Raw genomic sequence first — 14725 nt, 5'->3', positions numbered from 1 at the left:
CAAGCGGGGATGCCCGCCACTACCTAGTGCAGTTCTGCTTCGGACCGAACTGGCCGTCGCCAGTTCCATTACGAGCTACTGCTTTACCTTCTGTTTGCACGTGTCTAGTGTTGTTTCAGGAGCAGCTTTTGGGCCACATATGGGCCAATCTCCTGTTGCACGTATGATGGTATTTGCTGCAAGGCTTTTGTTCCTGTTCATGTTGTGCTAGTGTTGTTGCTGTAGTGCTAAGCTTTGCTCCTACTATATTCATGATTCTATTTGCATCTAGTTTTGGTCGTGTCTTCCGCGGCGTCCATCCAAGTTTCAATCTCTCCTTGAGTCTATCTGTGCCATGCGAGTTCACATATTCCTTCGTCAATTAGCTGGTTTCTTTTCTGTCGTTATTGATGCAACTTAGCCATCTAGATCATTCCATAGCTTTTGTGACAACTTCTTTTGTTGTCTCGCTACTCGTCATCTTGGTCTAGGGTGTTCTTGTGTCATCTAGGTCTTTTCGTAGCTTTAGTGACAACTTCATCTATTGTCTTGCTACTTCTCATTGCTTTGTTGCAATTCATCATCATGGGCACTCTTTGTTGTCATCATCACGACCACTATGCTCCGCTATGCACTTCTTCGGCTTGATTCGACAGGATTACAAGCCTTCACTCTACAATGGCTTTAAAGAGACAAGTTTTTTTTTATGGGTTAGCCTAAGTTTATTAGTGTCATCTCTTTCAAATGCAACGCTATTGCATACGCCTTGCATTTAAGGGGGGGGGGGGTGTTAGGAATATAGAGTCCTTATCCATTGCATATAGGTTACTAAAGTTCTTATCCTATACTCCCTATGTACTTTATATATTGCCCCCAAGGACTACTATTGAATGCAAGTTGCTATTCCTAACAAATGTCAATTTAAATGTGGAAACAAATTAAGCATTGCAAGAGTAGTTCCTCGCAACATGTTCCAATTTATTTGTACTACCCATAGTCCCATTATTGTCTTTGTTTTCCAGATGAAGCAAAGTTAGTAAAACCTAGCAAATGACAGCAAGTTGTTTAATTGACCAAGTAGGCAAGCACATAAATCAATCAAGAGCTACCTCCTACGTTTCTCTATTCACATAATTCAAACTATAAGACGCACAAAATGCCACTGTGTTAAACTGATATAGGTAATTTGGGCATACCTAACCAATAACATAAGAAACCTGATAATTGTTTCTCTTAAAAAAATTCAAAACTGGTGCCCCTAGAAATATACATAAATGAGGGATAGAAATTAAATCATCACTGACTAGCATGTCAACCATATATATACAGCTAGCAATAGTAAGGTGGAAGCACTAGAAAAGGCAAGTACTTCATACTATAGGGAGACATCAGGAAAACCATGTCAAACATTAGTAATAATATCTTTTGGAAAAAGGATACCTTCCATGTGGATTTTGAATCCTTCCTAGTTGATCTGAGCATTTCAAATAATAAACCTGCATGATTAAAGCACAAGCAAACAAGTGTACCTTAAAACTGATGGACTATATGTACAAAATGGAATATATTTGTAAAACACAACTAGGAAGTTGGGGTATTTGTAAAAAACAAATGGAATATATTTGTGAGAAAGTCTTTTAGTCTCAAGCAAGTTGGGGTAGGCAATATATTTGTAAAACACAGACATAAAGAATTGAACCATTGAGCATGAAGATAAGAATAAATTGGACCACAAAAGTAGGCTGCAAAGGTGCACTGATATATGCAATCAATTAAATAAAACAAACAAGACTGTAAATGATGGAGTGAGCAATAAAATAAGGATTTTAAAATTACAAAAAAGAATGAATGTTTAACTCAGCAAATTTTTAACAACTATGCATGAAAATCACACCATATCATGGCCCTTTTCTAGACAATAATATACGACTTTTTCCATATAATATGGACAACAAGATGATGTTCATCATAAATGTGCATGCAGCAATAAATGTATATGAACAAAATTTAACAGAGCATCTTTCTTTTGAGATTTTCACCTTGGAGTTTAAGGTGAATCAGGAATAAAATATAAAATTGTGGTGTAGAAAGTGCCAATGTTAATTAGTTTCATAAGCACAAAACACAACCCCTTAGTGCAACAATATCTCATCATTTCTAGAGCTATTAGTCCAACAATATTTCACAATCATCTTAGCTGTACTCAATCCAGCAACTTCTATTACTTTTCCAACTAAATTTTGGCCCTGTTACTTCTAACAGATATCAAATGGTTTGACTACTAGTGGAGAAGCAAGCACAGTCAGCAGTCCACTTCATTACATTGCCACTACTCCCTTGAACAAGGCATCCACAAATCTAAGTGTTGGAATTTGGCTCATGGAGAGGGCCAAATTCTGAAAATTCCAAAGCTTTTCTTTTCTCTATTTCTGTCAGCCATAAGAGACAATTAACACGGTTATTTGGTCGGTTACTAGCAATGTTACCGGAACACGGGTGCGGGTGTTGGAGTCTGAGTCGGGTGCGGGTGTCCAATTTGGCAAACTCTAGAAAATAAGATTCGAGGACTCGTCTAATTTATATTAAATTATATTAAAAATACATTATTTATATTTTTATTAGTAAATAATATCATTATTTCTGAAATAACACATTAATTTGTGATTAAAACACATCAAAACATCCAGTTGTAGCTTTGTAGATATAAAAGATGTGTAAACAAACTACAGAAAAGCTGCAGAAAAATAGAAAAGAAAAAGAAAAAAAGAGAAAAGGGGAAGGGATTGGGTTGGCCTAGCCCAACAGATCCAGGCCAGCCCTTCCTACTGAGCCCACTAGGGCTTCAATTGCTCACATCACCGCCTCCCCTCCCGAGTCCTCCTCTCCTCCCCCGCCGTCGCCTCCTCTCCTTCGACGTGGCCTGAGGTGTCTGATCCGCGTCGTGTCGTGTCAAACGCGAGTCGACACGCCGAAATTTTTTGGACACGCGTGCCCCAGTAACACTGGTTACTAGTGGGTTGTTATGATGCTTAATTCAGCAGTTTCTAGTGGTTGTTTATGATACTTATTTCAGCCATTTCTTTGCTGTTTATTGTGATTAATAGCAGCTGTTACTAGTGACTTACTGCTGCCTATATAAGTCCTAGAGACATCCAAGCATTAGGGTGAACTATGAGCCAACAAGTCTGCGAACAAATCAATCATGTTCCTCTTTTCCCTCCTCAGAGTTGTTGTGTTGTTGTGTTGAACTGCCGTTCTACGTCGACCTTCTTCCTCGGCATGCACCGGAGAGGAAGATGAGCGGTATCTCCAAACTGCTGTCGCTGATATCACTTGCACGGGGGCAGCAATAAGGTTTTTGGGCAGCGCGGCCACTTGAGTGACCGCTCCGCAACCATCTACAACTTTGTGCGACCTCCTGCTTCTCTGGTTGGTCTCCTCATCAAACTTGGTCAGGTCGTCTGCACTGCCTCAACTCTCTGCACCGATCCTCCACTGCGTCAAGCCGGCACAGCATTCTGGTCTTTCATCAAGCTCAAAGTAAGAATGGCTTATACTCTGTTGGCATTCTTGCTTACGTGTAGAAGTATTATTCTAAGTAGCCTGCTGCTTTGGATATGTAATATGAATAATCTAAGTAGTGCATCATTTAGTTTCTACTTGTTTTGCCTCTCTTTGAATTTTGGGATTAAATTTATGCCCAAATTTCCAACACTAAACAGTAAGCAAAACGAGCAATAAATATAACGAATTCGGGAGCAGAGTGAAGCCACAAGTGTTGCTAATCCAACAACCATATACAAGTATGCAACTAGTCTCACTCGATTTGATGGCAATGCAGGATTCAAGCACCATAGCAAGTAAAAATCAACTACGCCGTACAATACTCCACTGCAATTAGAGCCCGAGAGAAACAAATTGCGCGGCGATTATTCCAACTCCGAAAGCAATTTTGCCAGGTCCATTCCCAGCAGCAGCAAACAAGCAAGCAAATCCGAAGCGGGAAAGGGAGAGTAGTAGTTACGATCTCGCGTGATCTGACGGAAGCTCCGGTGGTCCCCGCCCTGCGAGGAGGCGTCCGAGTCCAACGACATGGCGCCGAGATCTCCCGCCTCCTGCTGCCGGTGACGCCGCCTCGCCCTGGGCTCGTCGGCCGCAGAGACCCCTCGGCTCCGACTAGGAGCAGAAGCAGCGGCGATCGGAGGCACGACGGCGACGACGAGGGAGCGTGAGCGGAAGCAGAAGAATTGCCACGTCAGAGTGAGGGAGGGAGTAGCAAACTAGCAATGGGGAGGACGAGTCTCGGTTCTCGAAGAGGTCGTCGGCCGCCACTGCCCTAGGAATTTACCGGACTGCCCCGCTGTTGCGTTGGACCGGGGATAACTGCCCATGCGCACGGGGCCGAGAGGGACAGGAATACAGGATTGGCGGGTGTCTCTGCTCGCCGTTACGAGTCAATGACCTGTGGGGTATGGGGTATGTGGACCCACTGGTCGTTGTCTGTTGTGGGCGTAGGTATATTCTAGGCTGAGTGCTGTTGGACGAGAGACGCCGTCGGGTTCTTCCGGGTTCAACGTGAAGCGCCAAGTTTCTACCTTTCGCACGAGTTTACGCGGTCTGGCAATCGGAATGAATCAATGATGTTTGCTTAGCCAAGTTCTTCCGGCCCGAAAGGTCCCAAAAATTAAAAAAAAAAACTAGGGTATCAAGCAATGGTGCGTTGATGAGCTCATGGCTCTTTCAAATACGATTAATACAGCTAATAATCTCAAATTATACAAAATCCAACTATAAGAGTATGTGCACGACAATTAGATCGTCATATGAACGAGTTTCTCACTGTTCATACTTACTTAGATGGATTCCTATTAAATTCTTGTAATGTTTTATTACTTAAGAACGTGGGAGAGACACCACAACCTTACCCGAACATCACTCCTCGAAGGCCAAGTCTACTCGGACTTGAGGCTGAGCTCTAGTCGTGGTCGAAGTCGTGATCGTGGTCGAGTCACAGGACAACACATCAGTAAAACGGGCATAACTCTTTCATACAAAATCCGTTTTAGACGATATTAGATATTTGAAAATGTTACGACGGGCTCTTTCCAATAGATATGAGCTCGACCAAATATTTATTATAGTTTAGTCAGATTCAAAGAAATAAGATGATGCGCCAATGTTTTGGAGCTGATTGGGTCTTGTAATCGTGTCAGGGTCGAAGTTCAAGTTGTGTACGCCCTTTTCTATGGCTGCACAACCCTAGGTCGACATTCTCATGTTTCGCCGATATATACACAGTAGTCGTCGTAGTCTATGTTTAGGTTTTGTTTAGATTATTCTATTTTATACAGTTTCGCCACTTGTTCGGTTTGTGGAACTCCAACTCGAATACTTAATTGGTAATTAGCAATATTCAGATTGTATCTAACTGTTCTTACTTGTATTCTCGATTCGCTTGCAGGAAAAACCTTCTTAGCGAGGTTAATCATGTCTTAACACAATTGATAACTACAGAGTAGTGGTGTAGTGGTTGCGAAAGTTCTCGATCTATTCTGGTCGGAGCCTTTGAATCATCGATATTGAAACTCTATCAATCGACTTATCATATTACCTTTAAAAGATCAGGCAAATACGCATCAAGTGGTATCAAAGCCTCGGTTGCCTGTTAGGTAATCTCAGTTATCCCCTTTGTTTCATCGTTTTTCATTACCTAGAGTCCAAAATATTACCTCATAAAAATATTTAGATATTAGTTTTTCGCTGTCCAAACCACTTTATACCTTCACAATTTTGTGTTACAAGTTTATAGGTTTATCTATAAGAAAATCTGTCCCTAATGACTCAATAATCAAATCACGTTAGAAGATTACAACTGGATTGGATATATTTCTATCTATACTTCCAGTGTTTCTTATATGACAATAATTTGTTTCTTTTTATCCAATATTTGCCGCAAATTAATGATTAATGGAAATAAAATAGAGATGTTGTTTCTATATATGATGGAACATAATGTGATTTGTTGAATGAATAATGATATACATGGTAACTTCTCATTCATCTGGTTGAATATGGACTTGATCATCACTAGTAATCAGTTGTTACATAATTGTTTATTGATCATTTGTAAGAAAGATTTATGATATGAAAGATCAATGACTCTAGCATTGGATTAATGTAATTTTGGTGACTAATGTTAACATAGTCAATGGGACTAACATTATTTGTTAGTATGCAAGATTTAGTCTTATGGATGCGCTATGATGAATTTGGGGTTCCAAACACTTCAAATGGATGATCATCAAGGTTAAAGAATAGCTTTATAAAGATATGATGATCTATTATTTAGACAAATGATCATGATATTGAAAGCATCACTTGTGTAGATAGGTTTGTTTTCTTTGGTCGTACTATGAAGAGGTTTTAAGTTTAGTAGCTTGTTCTAGTGTCTTTAGGTTAGTTACCTAGTAGGTAATGCACATTAGATTTGACTAGCTCTAATAGATCAGAGAAAGATTTAAAATATCAAGGAAGAGAAGATACAAGGACCATGACTTGAGATTCATTAAATTGGACAAAGTGCCCTCTAGAAAATAGGTCACCATATGATACAGTGAGATCACCATATCATACTGTTAGGGTCACTATAACATATGGTGGTGGATAGATAGAAGGCAACAAAGTTCTCCAAAGTTATTGTACCATATGTTGAGGTCACAATATCATATGGTGGGATCACCATATTATACAGTGGGCACTATATCGTGAGACAAAGAGTTTGTCAACCAGTGCCCCTTGAAGAACATGTCATCGTATCATATAGTGTGACAAGTCACCATACTATATGTTGTCGATGATCTGTAAATGACTACCGATATATTTGAAGGTAAAAAAGGCCAGATACCTATATATCACATAAAGAGTATCACATAAGAGACACGGATTTATACAGGTATGGGCCTCCCGAAGAATAACAACCCCCTACGTCCTATCTTGCTTTGATTATCTTAGGCTATAAACAGTATAGGGGTATATTTTTCTAGCCCTAAGAATCTAGGCAAATTGTGTGGTGTTCTTGGTTCTAAGCCCTAGTAGAATGATGAGGTTTTATACCATGGGCCTTCGATATGGTTTCTACCTGACTAGGCTTGATCTAGGGTTTCACAACTTCAGGGATATTGTAGGTGCGAGTTGCTCTGCTGTTGAAAAGCTTGTAGCCTTGTGTAGGCGTAGTTTGGACGTAACCCCTCCACTCTTTTTATAGTTAGGATAAGGTACATGTAAGCTACTCGGACTCCCTCTAAGCATATTCGTCGATGATTGGTGAATCGTCAATCTTACGAACTTGTAAAAATAGTAGGAGATGCTTCGAGTAGACAAATCACAGAACACACAAAGCTCGGCAAGGTTACTCATGACCACAAGGTAACTATCACACTCCTCATCATTGATCCTAGACTTAAGCAACCCAAGTTCAGAAGATGAACACTCTAGGCTACACTTGAGTTCCTTAACCTCCCTAGCCGCCTTCTTGAGCAACTTATCCTAGCTAACAAGCCTATCATTCAAAGTGTCAATCTGAATAGAGAGCTGTTCGTAGGAAGATGATACCTTAAATGAGTCAAGCTCAGGGTCACTGTCGTTGTCATCCGCCATGAAGCAAAGGCCAATGAAGTTCTTGTTCTTGTTCTTGTTCTTGTTCTTCATGGATGGCTCCTCCTCCTCTAAGCTCTCCTCATCGCTTGAGGAGGTGTCGATGTCACTAAGCGACACCATAAAACCTCGAGATGTCACCTTAGCCGCCTTCCTGGCCATCTTATCGTGGTTCTTGACGAAGGATTTCTTGTTCTTCTTGTGCTTGTCATTGTCGTGGCCGCGATCTTCCTTTTTCTTGAGTCTTAGGCAGTCTGCCTTGAAGTGAGTGGTGTCATCACACTCAAAACAAGCCCAAGAACCATCTCTCCTCTGGTCTCTTCTGTTGTTGTAGAAGTGGATGAACTTCTTCACGATCAAAGCTAAATCTTCATCACCTAATGTGTCCATCTGCTCCTCTGTGATAGAAACCAAAGTGGGCAAAGCAAATCCACTAGGTAAAGGGTTAGCACAAGAAAATCCAACTCTAGCATGACTACCACCGCTAGGTCCTAGATCCAATGTTATATTATGAGATATGGGGTTTCCTAGATCTATTCTAGCCGTATTGGCTATCTTGGTGGATTTGAGTTTATTGAAGAGTTCATCACAAATCAATGTGTCATAACTGGATGACTCTTCAATACTCTGGATCTTCACTTCCCATATGCTACGATCAAGAACATAGAGAAGTTTGATTGCTCTCTCATGATTAGAGTAGGGTAGAACACCGGTGGATCTGAGGATGCTAACATTTCTATCAAACCTAGCAAACATAGCATCCAAAGATTCTCCAAGTTCTTGCACAAACATTTCATATTCTTGATTGTATGTGCTTTGGCGTCGTGCCTTGATTTGATTAGTGCCCTCATGAAAGACACTAAGAGTAGTCCAAATCTCACAAGCAGTACGGAGGTGCTGCACTTTGTCAAACTCATTACAACTTAGACTTGTGAACAATATATTTCTAGCCTTGTTGTTGACTTCATATTATTCGATTTATACTTGAGTAGTACGAGTAGCAGGGATCCAAAAGAAGAAGACTAGAAGGAGGTGAACTCAAGCATATACAAAAACACTCTCTTCATTAAGCTCAGAGAAACGCCATCTTTTGACAGATTACAAAGTATTTTTCTCACAAAAGCTCTCATCTAAACATAAGCTAAACACTCATCTCTCCCTCTCCACACAACAAAAATGGAAGGCTTCCAAAACTCTTCAAAAAACTCTCCAAGGCTCACATGTTTCCACTAGCCATGCCTAAGGGACTTGCTCATAACGCCTTCATAATTTAGCTTCGCCTCGACGCAAGCTTCGCGATGATGCCACATGCACTTTATCCTCCATGATTTTTGCAGCCAAACTGGGAAACCAGCTTGCATGCTTCTCAAAGCGTAACTCATAGCCACTTGCATACACCTTATGCAAACATCTTGATGACGACACGTGTACTCCGTCTTGCGATCTTGACCACCGGCAAGTCTCTCTCGCTCTCGATTCCTCAGGCCATCTAGTCACTTGCACCAGCATCCCTTTCGCTTGAATTTGTCAACACGTCGTCTTCATCCTCCATCTCATGTTTTGTTTGAACTCCACATGTATAGTTGGGATCACCCTTGACTCCACCTAGCTCCTTCGATCATCCGACACCAAGCTCCTTACTTAGCCTCGATCTTCCCTCCGTCGGCCACGAAGTTGCATCCACTACCTACACATCATGAGACAAGCAAACATATATTTCTAACACCATTTAACTTCATCACAAGTTAGTTAAAATCAAAATCTCTGCAGAAATGACATAGCTCTGAAAAATCATGAACGACGAATGATCCGGTTTTCACTCCTCCTAAGCGCTTGACCATCCTACGTGTTCAACTCAATTAGCAGACCAGGCCGCCTGAAATCATTTCTGTGAAGAAATAGTCCAGCATATATTCATGCCCGATCACTGGACCATCCGGCGTATCCATTCTTGCCAGAACCCGTTTTGCACCCTCTCTGGAAAAATTATTCCGACGAAGCATCCGACGTACACATTTCCTAGCGTTGGACCATCTGATATATACAAGTCCGCCAGAGCCAGTTTACAGCCTCTCTGCAAGAAAAGGTCCAGCGTTCACTGATGCCCAACGCTGGATCATCCAGCGTATTCTTCAATTTTTGCTTCTTCATTGAAATGTTCTAGCGTGCACTGCATATGAATGCCAGATTATCTAGCGAGTTCATTTTATTTAACACCAGATCATCCGGCATGTATAATTTTTCTGGACTCAAAGACAAACACATCAACTCTATTTTCTCTGCAACTTTGGTTAGTCTGATCATAATTACAGTACACAATCATGCCTATGCAATCTCAAAATTATCAAACAAAATCAACATTATTGTCAATCACTCATCACATATGAATTAAGCACATTTCAACTTAATTTCTCACTAAATAAACCTAAAGAACATTTAAATAGAAATTAATTTAGGTATATTTTTGTTGTATTAAGCCAAATAGTTTTTTTTAAACCCTAATTCAACCCCCCTAGGACATGCCCTGTCCTTACAGGATGTCTCTTAGCTTTTTTTTTCCATAACAATGACGATCAGCTGTTTGAAAACTTAGCTTCATTCTATTGGAGTTTGGATTTTAATTCATGCTACTTGTTTTAACTTCTGGACACTTTGGGTCTAGTATATTATGGATAACACTCCTAGGTCGAGCATGTAAGGTTTGGTTTCACAGTGATTGGAGCATGTATTGCAGATAAAAGATCCTAAATCATTTCATTGGAGTTTTGAAATGTGATTTGTGGCATTCTTTTCTACCACATGGAGTTTGTGGGTGTACATGAAAACGGATAAGAAAAGTGACTTGTAGGGATATATTTCTTTTGATAGAATTTCCTTTTCCTTCAGGTGCGATAAGGCATCTTCATTGACACATTTTGCTTGGATCAAAGGAATGAATTAGATTGCTATAGAACACCGGAGGTAGCTGATCCAACGGGATAACTTAGAAGACGATGCACATAAAAAGTTACGTTCAACCAAAGAAAGTTTATCTCACCAGTGATTAAAATGAGTCCAATCCATCATGCCACCTTGCCGTCATCCATCGTTGCCTAAGGAAAGGCACAATCTTGGTGCTACGGAAGGAACACTCCCTGATTGTCTCCTCCAACCTGGTTGTTGATGCTCCCACGTCGTTATTTCACCTCAGTTAGTCTCCCTCTTGCCTTCACCACTCATCACCCTTGTTTCTATCGCGACTAGTGACCTTAACTAGCCATCATCGCCCGATCTCGGTAGGTGCAGCTTCTTGACTTGGCAACAACAATGAGAAGAAGAGATAGAGGCAGTGGAAAATTGGCATGGAGAACCATGTCTCGTATAGAGCGGTGGTAAGAATATGTTAGATTTATAACGACTTCTCATACAAGTCACTTGAACATACTAATCTCTTTGCAGTATCGTATCTGGCACAACCACGTGAGGGTGGGTGGACACGGCTACAATCTAAAGAATCTTAAAGTTGACAATATTTTGATCATACTCTATGTTTGGACATGACATGTTTTTGATTGAGCAATTTGAGTACATACCAAACAATTCCCTCTTATCCAGTACAACCAAATATGCACAGATAACGATGTGATAGACCTTGATTTGACCGAATGTAGTGACGCGTTCAACAAGCCATCATGGCACCATTTATTACTAGACTAAGACCGACCTCAACGGCTTCCCGTCCCCGCCCTCATTCCCGTCGCGATGGGAAAACGTCCTCGACGGGAACGAACGTCGCCCAACGTGTTCCCTTCCCGGCGCGGCGTGGGACGGGAAAGGAGAGAGGTTCCCTCGGCCGTGGGAACCTCTCTCCGTTCCCTTCGCGCAAAAGGTAAGCGGGGAAGGCTGAGGCCGTTGGCGTCGTGTGCTGGGGTGGAAGACATGGAGAGGAGGGGCGGAGGTGGCGCGAGCAGGGAGGAGGGCGGCGCAAGGGTGGGCGCGCGGTGCTATCGGGCCAGGTGGAAAGATCGAGCGCGTGGGGAGGGAAGCGGCGAGGACTACAATCGACAAAAGGTACCACCGTTTCCCCATCTTCTTGCTCTGGATCCAGGGTTGGGGAGGTCGAAGAAGGGATTTGTTGAAAGGTTCGGAGTAGGGGATGGATTTGATTAGTAGGGGAAGACGTCCTGCAGCGGCGGATGGAGGGGCTGGGGGCATGAGGTACCGGCCCAGGGGTGCGCTGGCGGTGCCATCGTTGATGGTTTGGCCTCCAGCTCATAGGATTCCGTGGTGGATGTTGTAGATGGACGCGGCATCTCTGGCAGCCCTAGTCTCCATGATGCAAGACCATGTGCAGGAGGCCGCTGACGCGTTGAAGAAGTTAGCGAACGACAACTTGAGACCAGAGAGCACCCCGGCGGCAGTGGACCTTAACATGGCGCTACTAGAGGTGGACGCCATTGCCGCCGATTTGGGTCAGCTCGTATTCTAAGTGGAGGATGCGCTTCGCGGCTCCTCCGTGTCGATGGCTGCTGAATTGGCGGACATCAATAGCGTGGGGGAGGAAGAAGACCCATGGCTGTCCAGGAGCAACGACAGAGATGACATCGTGCTGTCGGAATGGAGCACGGATGATGTGCTTTGTTCCAGTACGGAGGATGGCATCTCTGTTGAATCAGATAGATCCTAGCGACTTTAATTGGGTCTCCTGTTTGGTTTCCAAGTAGTGAGTTTGTTGTACTCGATTAGTGCTTCATCCCTCTCTTGCAGCACAGCTACTGTTAGCTTTGAACTTGTTCTTGTAGTTGGCTTCCTCTGTGTAATGCCACTTAATTGGATTCATGTATGAATGCATAAGCTTGTGTGCCCATTTCAATGTTCATGTGCCATTTGTTTAGGTATCTGGTTGTGGTTCATACCCCATGTGGATATTGGTCTGTATGTGTGCTTCACCTGGAAAGATTATATTGGCATTTGGTACATATGTTTTCATACATGTCATGTCTTGCTCACATGGGTAATAAGTTGAAATGATCTACAAGAATAATATGGACATTTGGGATGTCTAGTATACAGATGCTTTTGGGGGTTCAATGGCAGCTGTGTTTACAAATAATGGCCGTGGTAGAACACATTGGTTTTGGTTACAATTGCCAACTGTGTTCCAAATGTGAAGTGCTAGCGCTATGAAATGTCCTTTTGGTTTAATTCTTGCAGTATGATTATATGATGTATGCAAATACATATTGTTAATGGGTCATGCTATGATTATATGATGTATGTGTGCTTGACCTGGAAAGATTATATTGGCATTTGGTACATATGTTTTCATACATGTCATGTCCTGCTCACACGTCCTGCTCACATGCAAGTACAAATTTCCTCCAATGATGGTGTACATATTCTGCTCTTTGCCTTAACATATAATCCCTGCTATAGCTGAATTGAAGGGGCGGTATGGATCCTTTTTATGACTTGGCCGGGGCAGGAGATGGGGACCCATGATGGGTCATCTGACGTACTCAACCCTGACCTGTCACAGTTTGGTGTATCTGGGAATCTTGTTGGAAATTCGGAGGTAGGTCAGTTCAGCTTGGGCAGCAACGAGAAGGGTTGGAATAAGGTTACCTCGAAGAAGAAGAAGAAGGTGGAGCCAAAAACTGACCGAACCAAGTGGACAGACAAGGAAGATGAGTTGTTTGTGTCGGCTTGGCTAAATGTGAGCCAGGATCCGGTTGTTGGGACTGATCAGTCGAAAGAGACCTATTGGGGACGAATCACCAAGTACTTCAACACATATAGGAAGCCAAGCATGATGACAAGGTCTGACAAGGCTCTGATCAACCACATGAAGCTCATCACTGATGCGGTTACCAAATTCACTGTTCATTATAGGAAGGTAGAGCAGCTGAATCCTAGCGGTACCAACGAGCGTGACAAGGTAACCATGGTCGGGGCTTTATTTTTTCATGTTCATGTACCATGATTGGGATGGACAAACTGAATAATTTTTTTTTGCAGATGGCTCGAGCATGCACGGCATATAAGGCAATTGAGGGCAAACTGTTTGCCTACACTTACTGTTGGGTGATGCTTGCCGACCACCCTAAATGGCATGCACACGAATCGGCTAAGGCACAGAAGCTCCAGGATGTTATGGATGCACAATGCAGCCAAGCTACTTGCAACAATGTGCTGAATGATGCGGCGTCGAACGCGTCCACAGAGCTTCCCCGACCTATTGGCCGTGACCAAGCCAAAGCGGCCCGTGCGCACAAGTCACCGTCCACCTCCTCACTGCCAACCGTTTCAAGAGGTATGTATGAACGTCACCTTGCTAACCTCACTGAAACAAAGAAGGTTATGGTGGAGTTGAAGAAGGAACAGATCGAGGTGATGCGGCTGCAAGCGTCGGTCCGAGTGAATGATCAAGACGAACGGATTATGAAGGTGGACTTGGACACTGTTAGCGGGCCTCTACATGAGTACTACAGGAAGAGACAAGAAGACATTTTGGCACGGTGGAAGCTCGTAGAGGATAAGCTGTAGGCCACTTCATTCCTGTTGGTACGGATGTGCTTGTCATTCACAAGAACATCGTCCTCATTTGATAAGAGTGAAGGGTACGAGTTCCGTCACTAATAACGGTTATCATCCATCACTAATGATTTTTTTTTCATGTAGTAGGCATACGGAACGCTGACGATGATGTCGTGGGAGTTGAAGGCGCAGGCAGCGGCGCCGATGCGCTAGACCGGATCGGAGGCCGAAGACAGAAATCATTGCGCCACACCACCCATCATGGCCATCATCTCGGCATGATATTAGGCTCTCCAAGCACGTTCCTCGGCTATCATCTGCATACACAAACTCAACGACAACTGCTCCACGAGGCCCATGACAGTGATCAACACAAACTCGACGGTAGCGGTGGTGGGAAGCAACTCTGATACTAATTGTCACATACCTTGCTAGGAAGACAGAACTAGAGAGGAGATCTATAGGAAGAGAAGGTGTCTAGAGGTAGGAGAAGAGCAGTAGGGGAGGATTCGAGAAAAGATGCTAGTTTGTGTCTTCTGTTCTGTTCTATTCATCAATATCTAGTCCCTATAGCCCC

The 14725-nt window shown here is 42.8% G+C and overlaps 2 protein-coding genes across 12 annotated transcripts in view; one reads left to right on the top strand and one right to left on the bottom strand.

The window, feature by feature from the left end:
- Positions 1-4337, bottom strand: part of LOC133918889 (probable protein transport Sec1a) — a 30653-nt gene extending 26316 nt beyond the window's left edge. For 5 of the 11 annotated variants that reach the window (XR_009909857.1, XM_062362998.1, XM_062362993.1 and 2 more), the window contains exons 1-2: positions 4004-4336; positions 1420-1475 (exon numbers count right to left, since the gene is read on the bottom strand). Coding sequence is in view for 6 of the 11 variants with exons in the window: in XM_062362998.1 (XP_062218982.1) it covers positions 1420-1475; positions 4004-4073 (126 nt within the window). In the remaining 5 variants the exon portion in view is untranslated. Of the gene's footprint in view, positions 1-1419; positions 1476-4003 lie in introns of those variants that run through there. The other 6 variants (XM_062362991.1, XM_062362997.1, XM_062362995.1 and 3 more) reach the window with 4 other exon arrangements.
- An 8762-nt stretch (positions 4338-13099) lies between these two features.
- On the top strand, positions 13100-14157 carry LOC133917854 (glutathione S-transferase T2-like). Its single transcript, XM_062361685.1, has 2 exons — positions 13100-13549; positions 13630-14157. The coding sequence occupies exons 1-2, from the start codon at positions 13100-13102 to the stop codon at positions 14155-14157; spliced, it is 978 nt and encodes a 325-aa protein (XP_062217669.1).
- The last annotated feature ends 568 nt before the right edge of the window (positions 14158-14725 follow it).

The sequence above is a fragment of the Phragmites australis genome, chromosome 5 (genome assembly GCF_958298935.1).
Source record: "Phragmites australis chromosome 5, lpPhrAust1.1, whole genome shotgun sequence".
Taxonomy (NCBI): Eukaryota; Viridiplantae; Streptophyta; class Magnoliopsida; order Poales; family Poaceae; genus Phragmites; species Phragmites australis.
The sequence above is the reverse complement of the archived record's forward strand: the minus strand, read 5'-3'. Positions and strand labels throughout refer to the sequence as shown.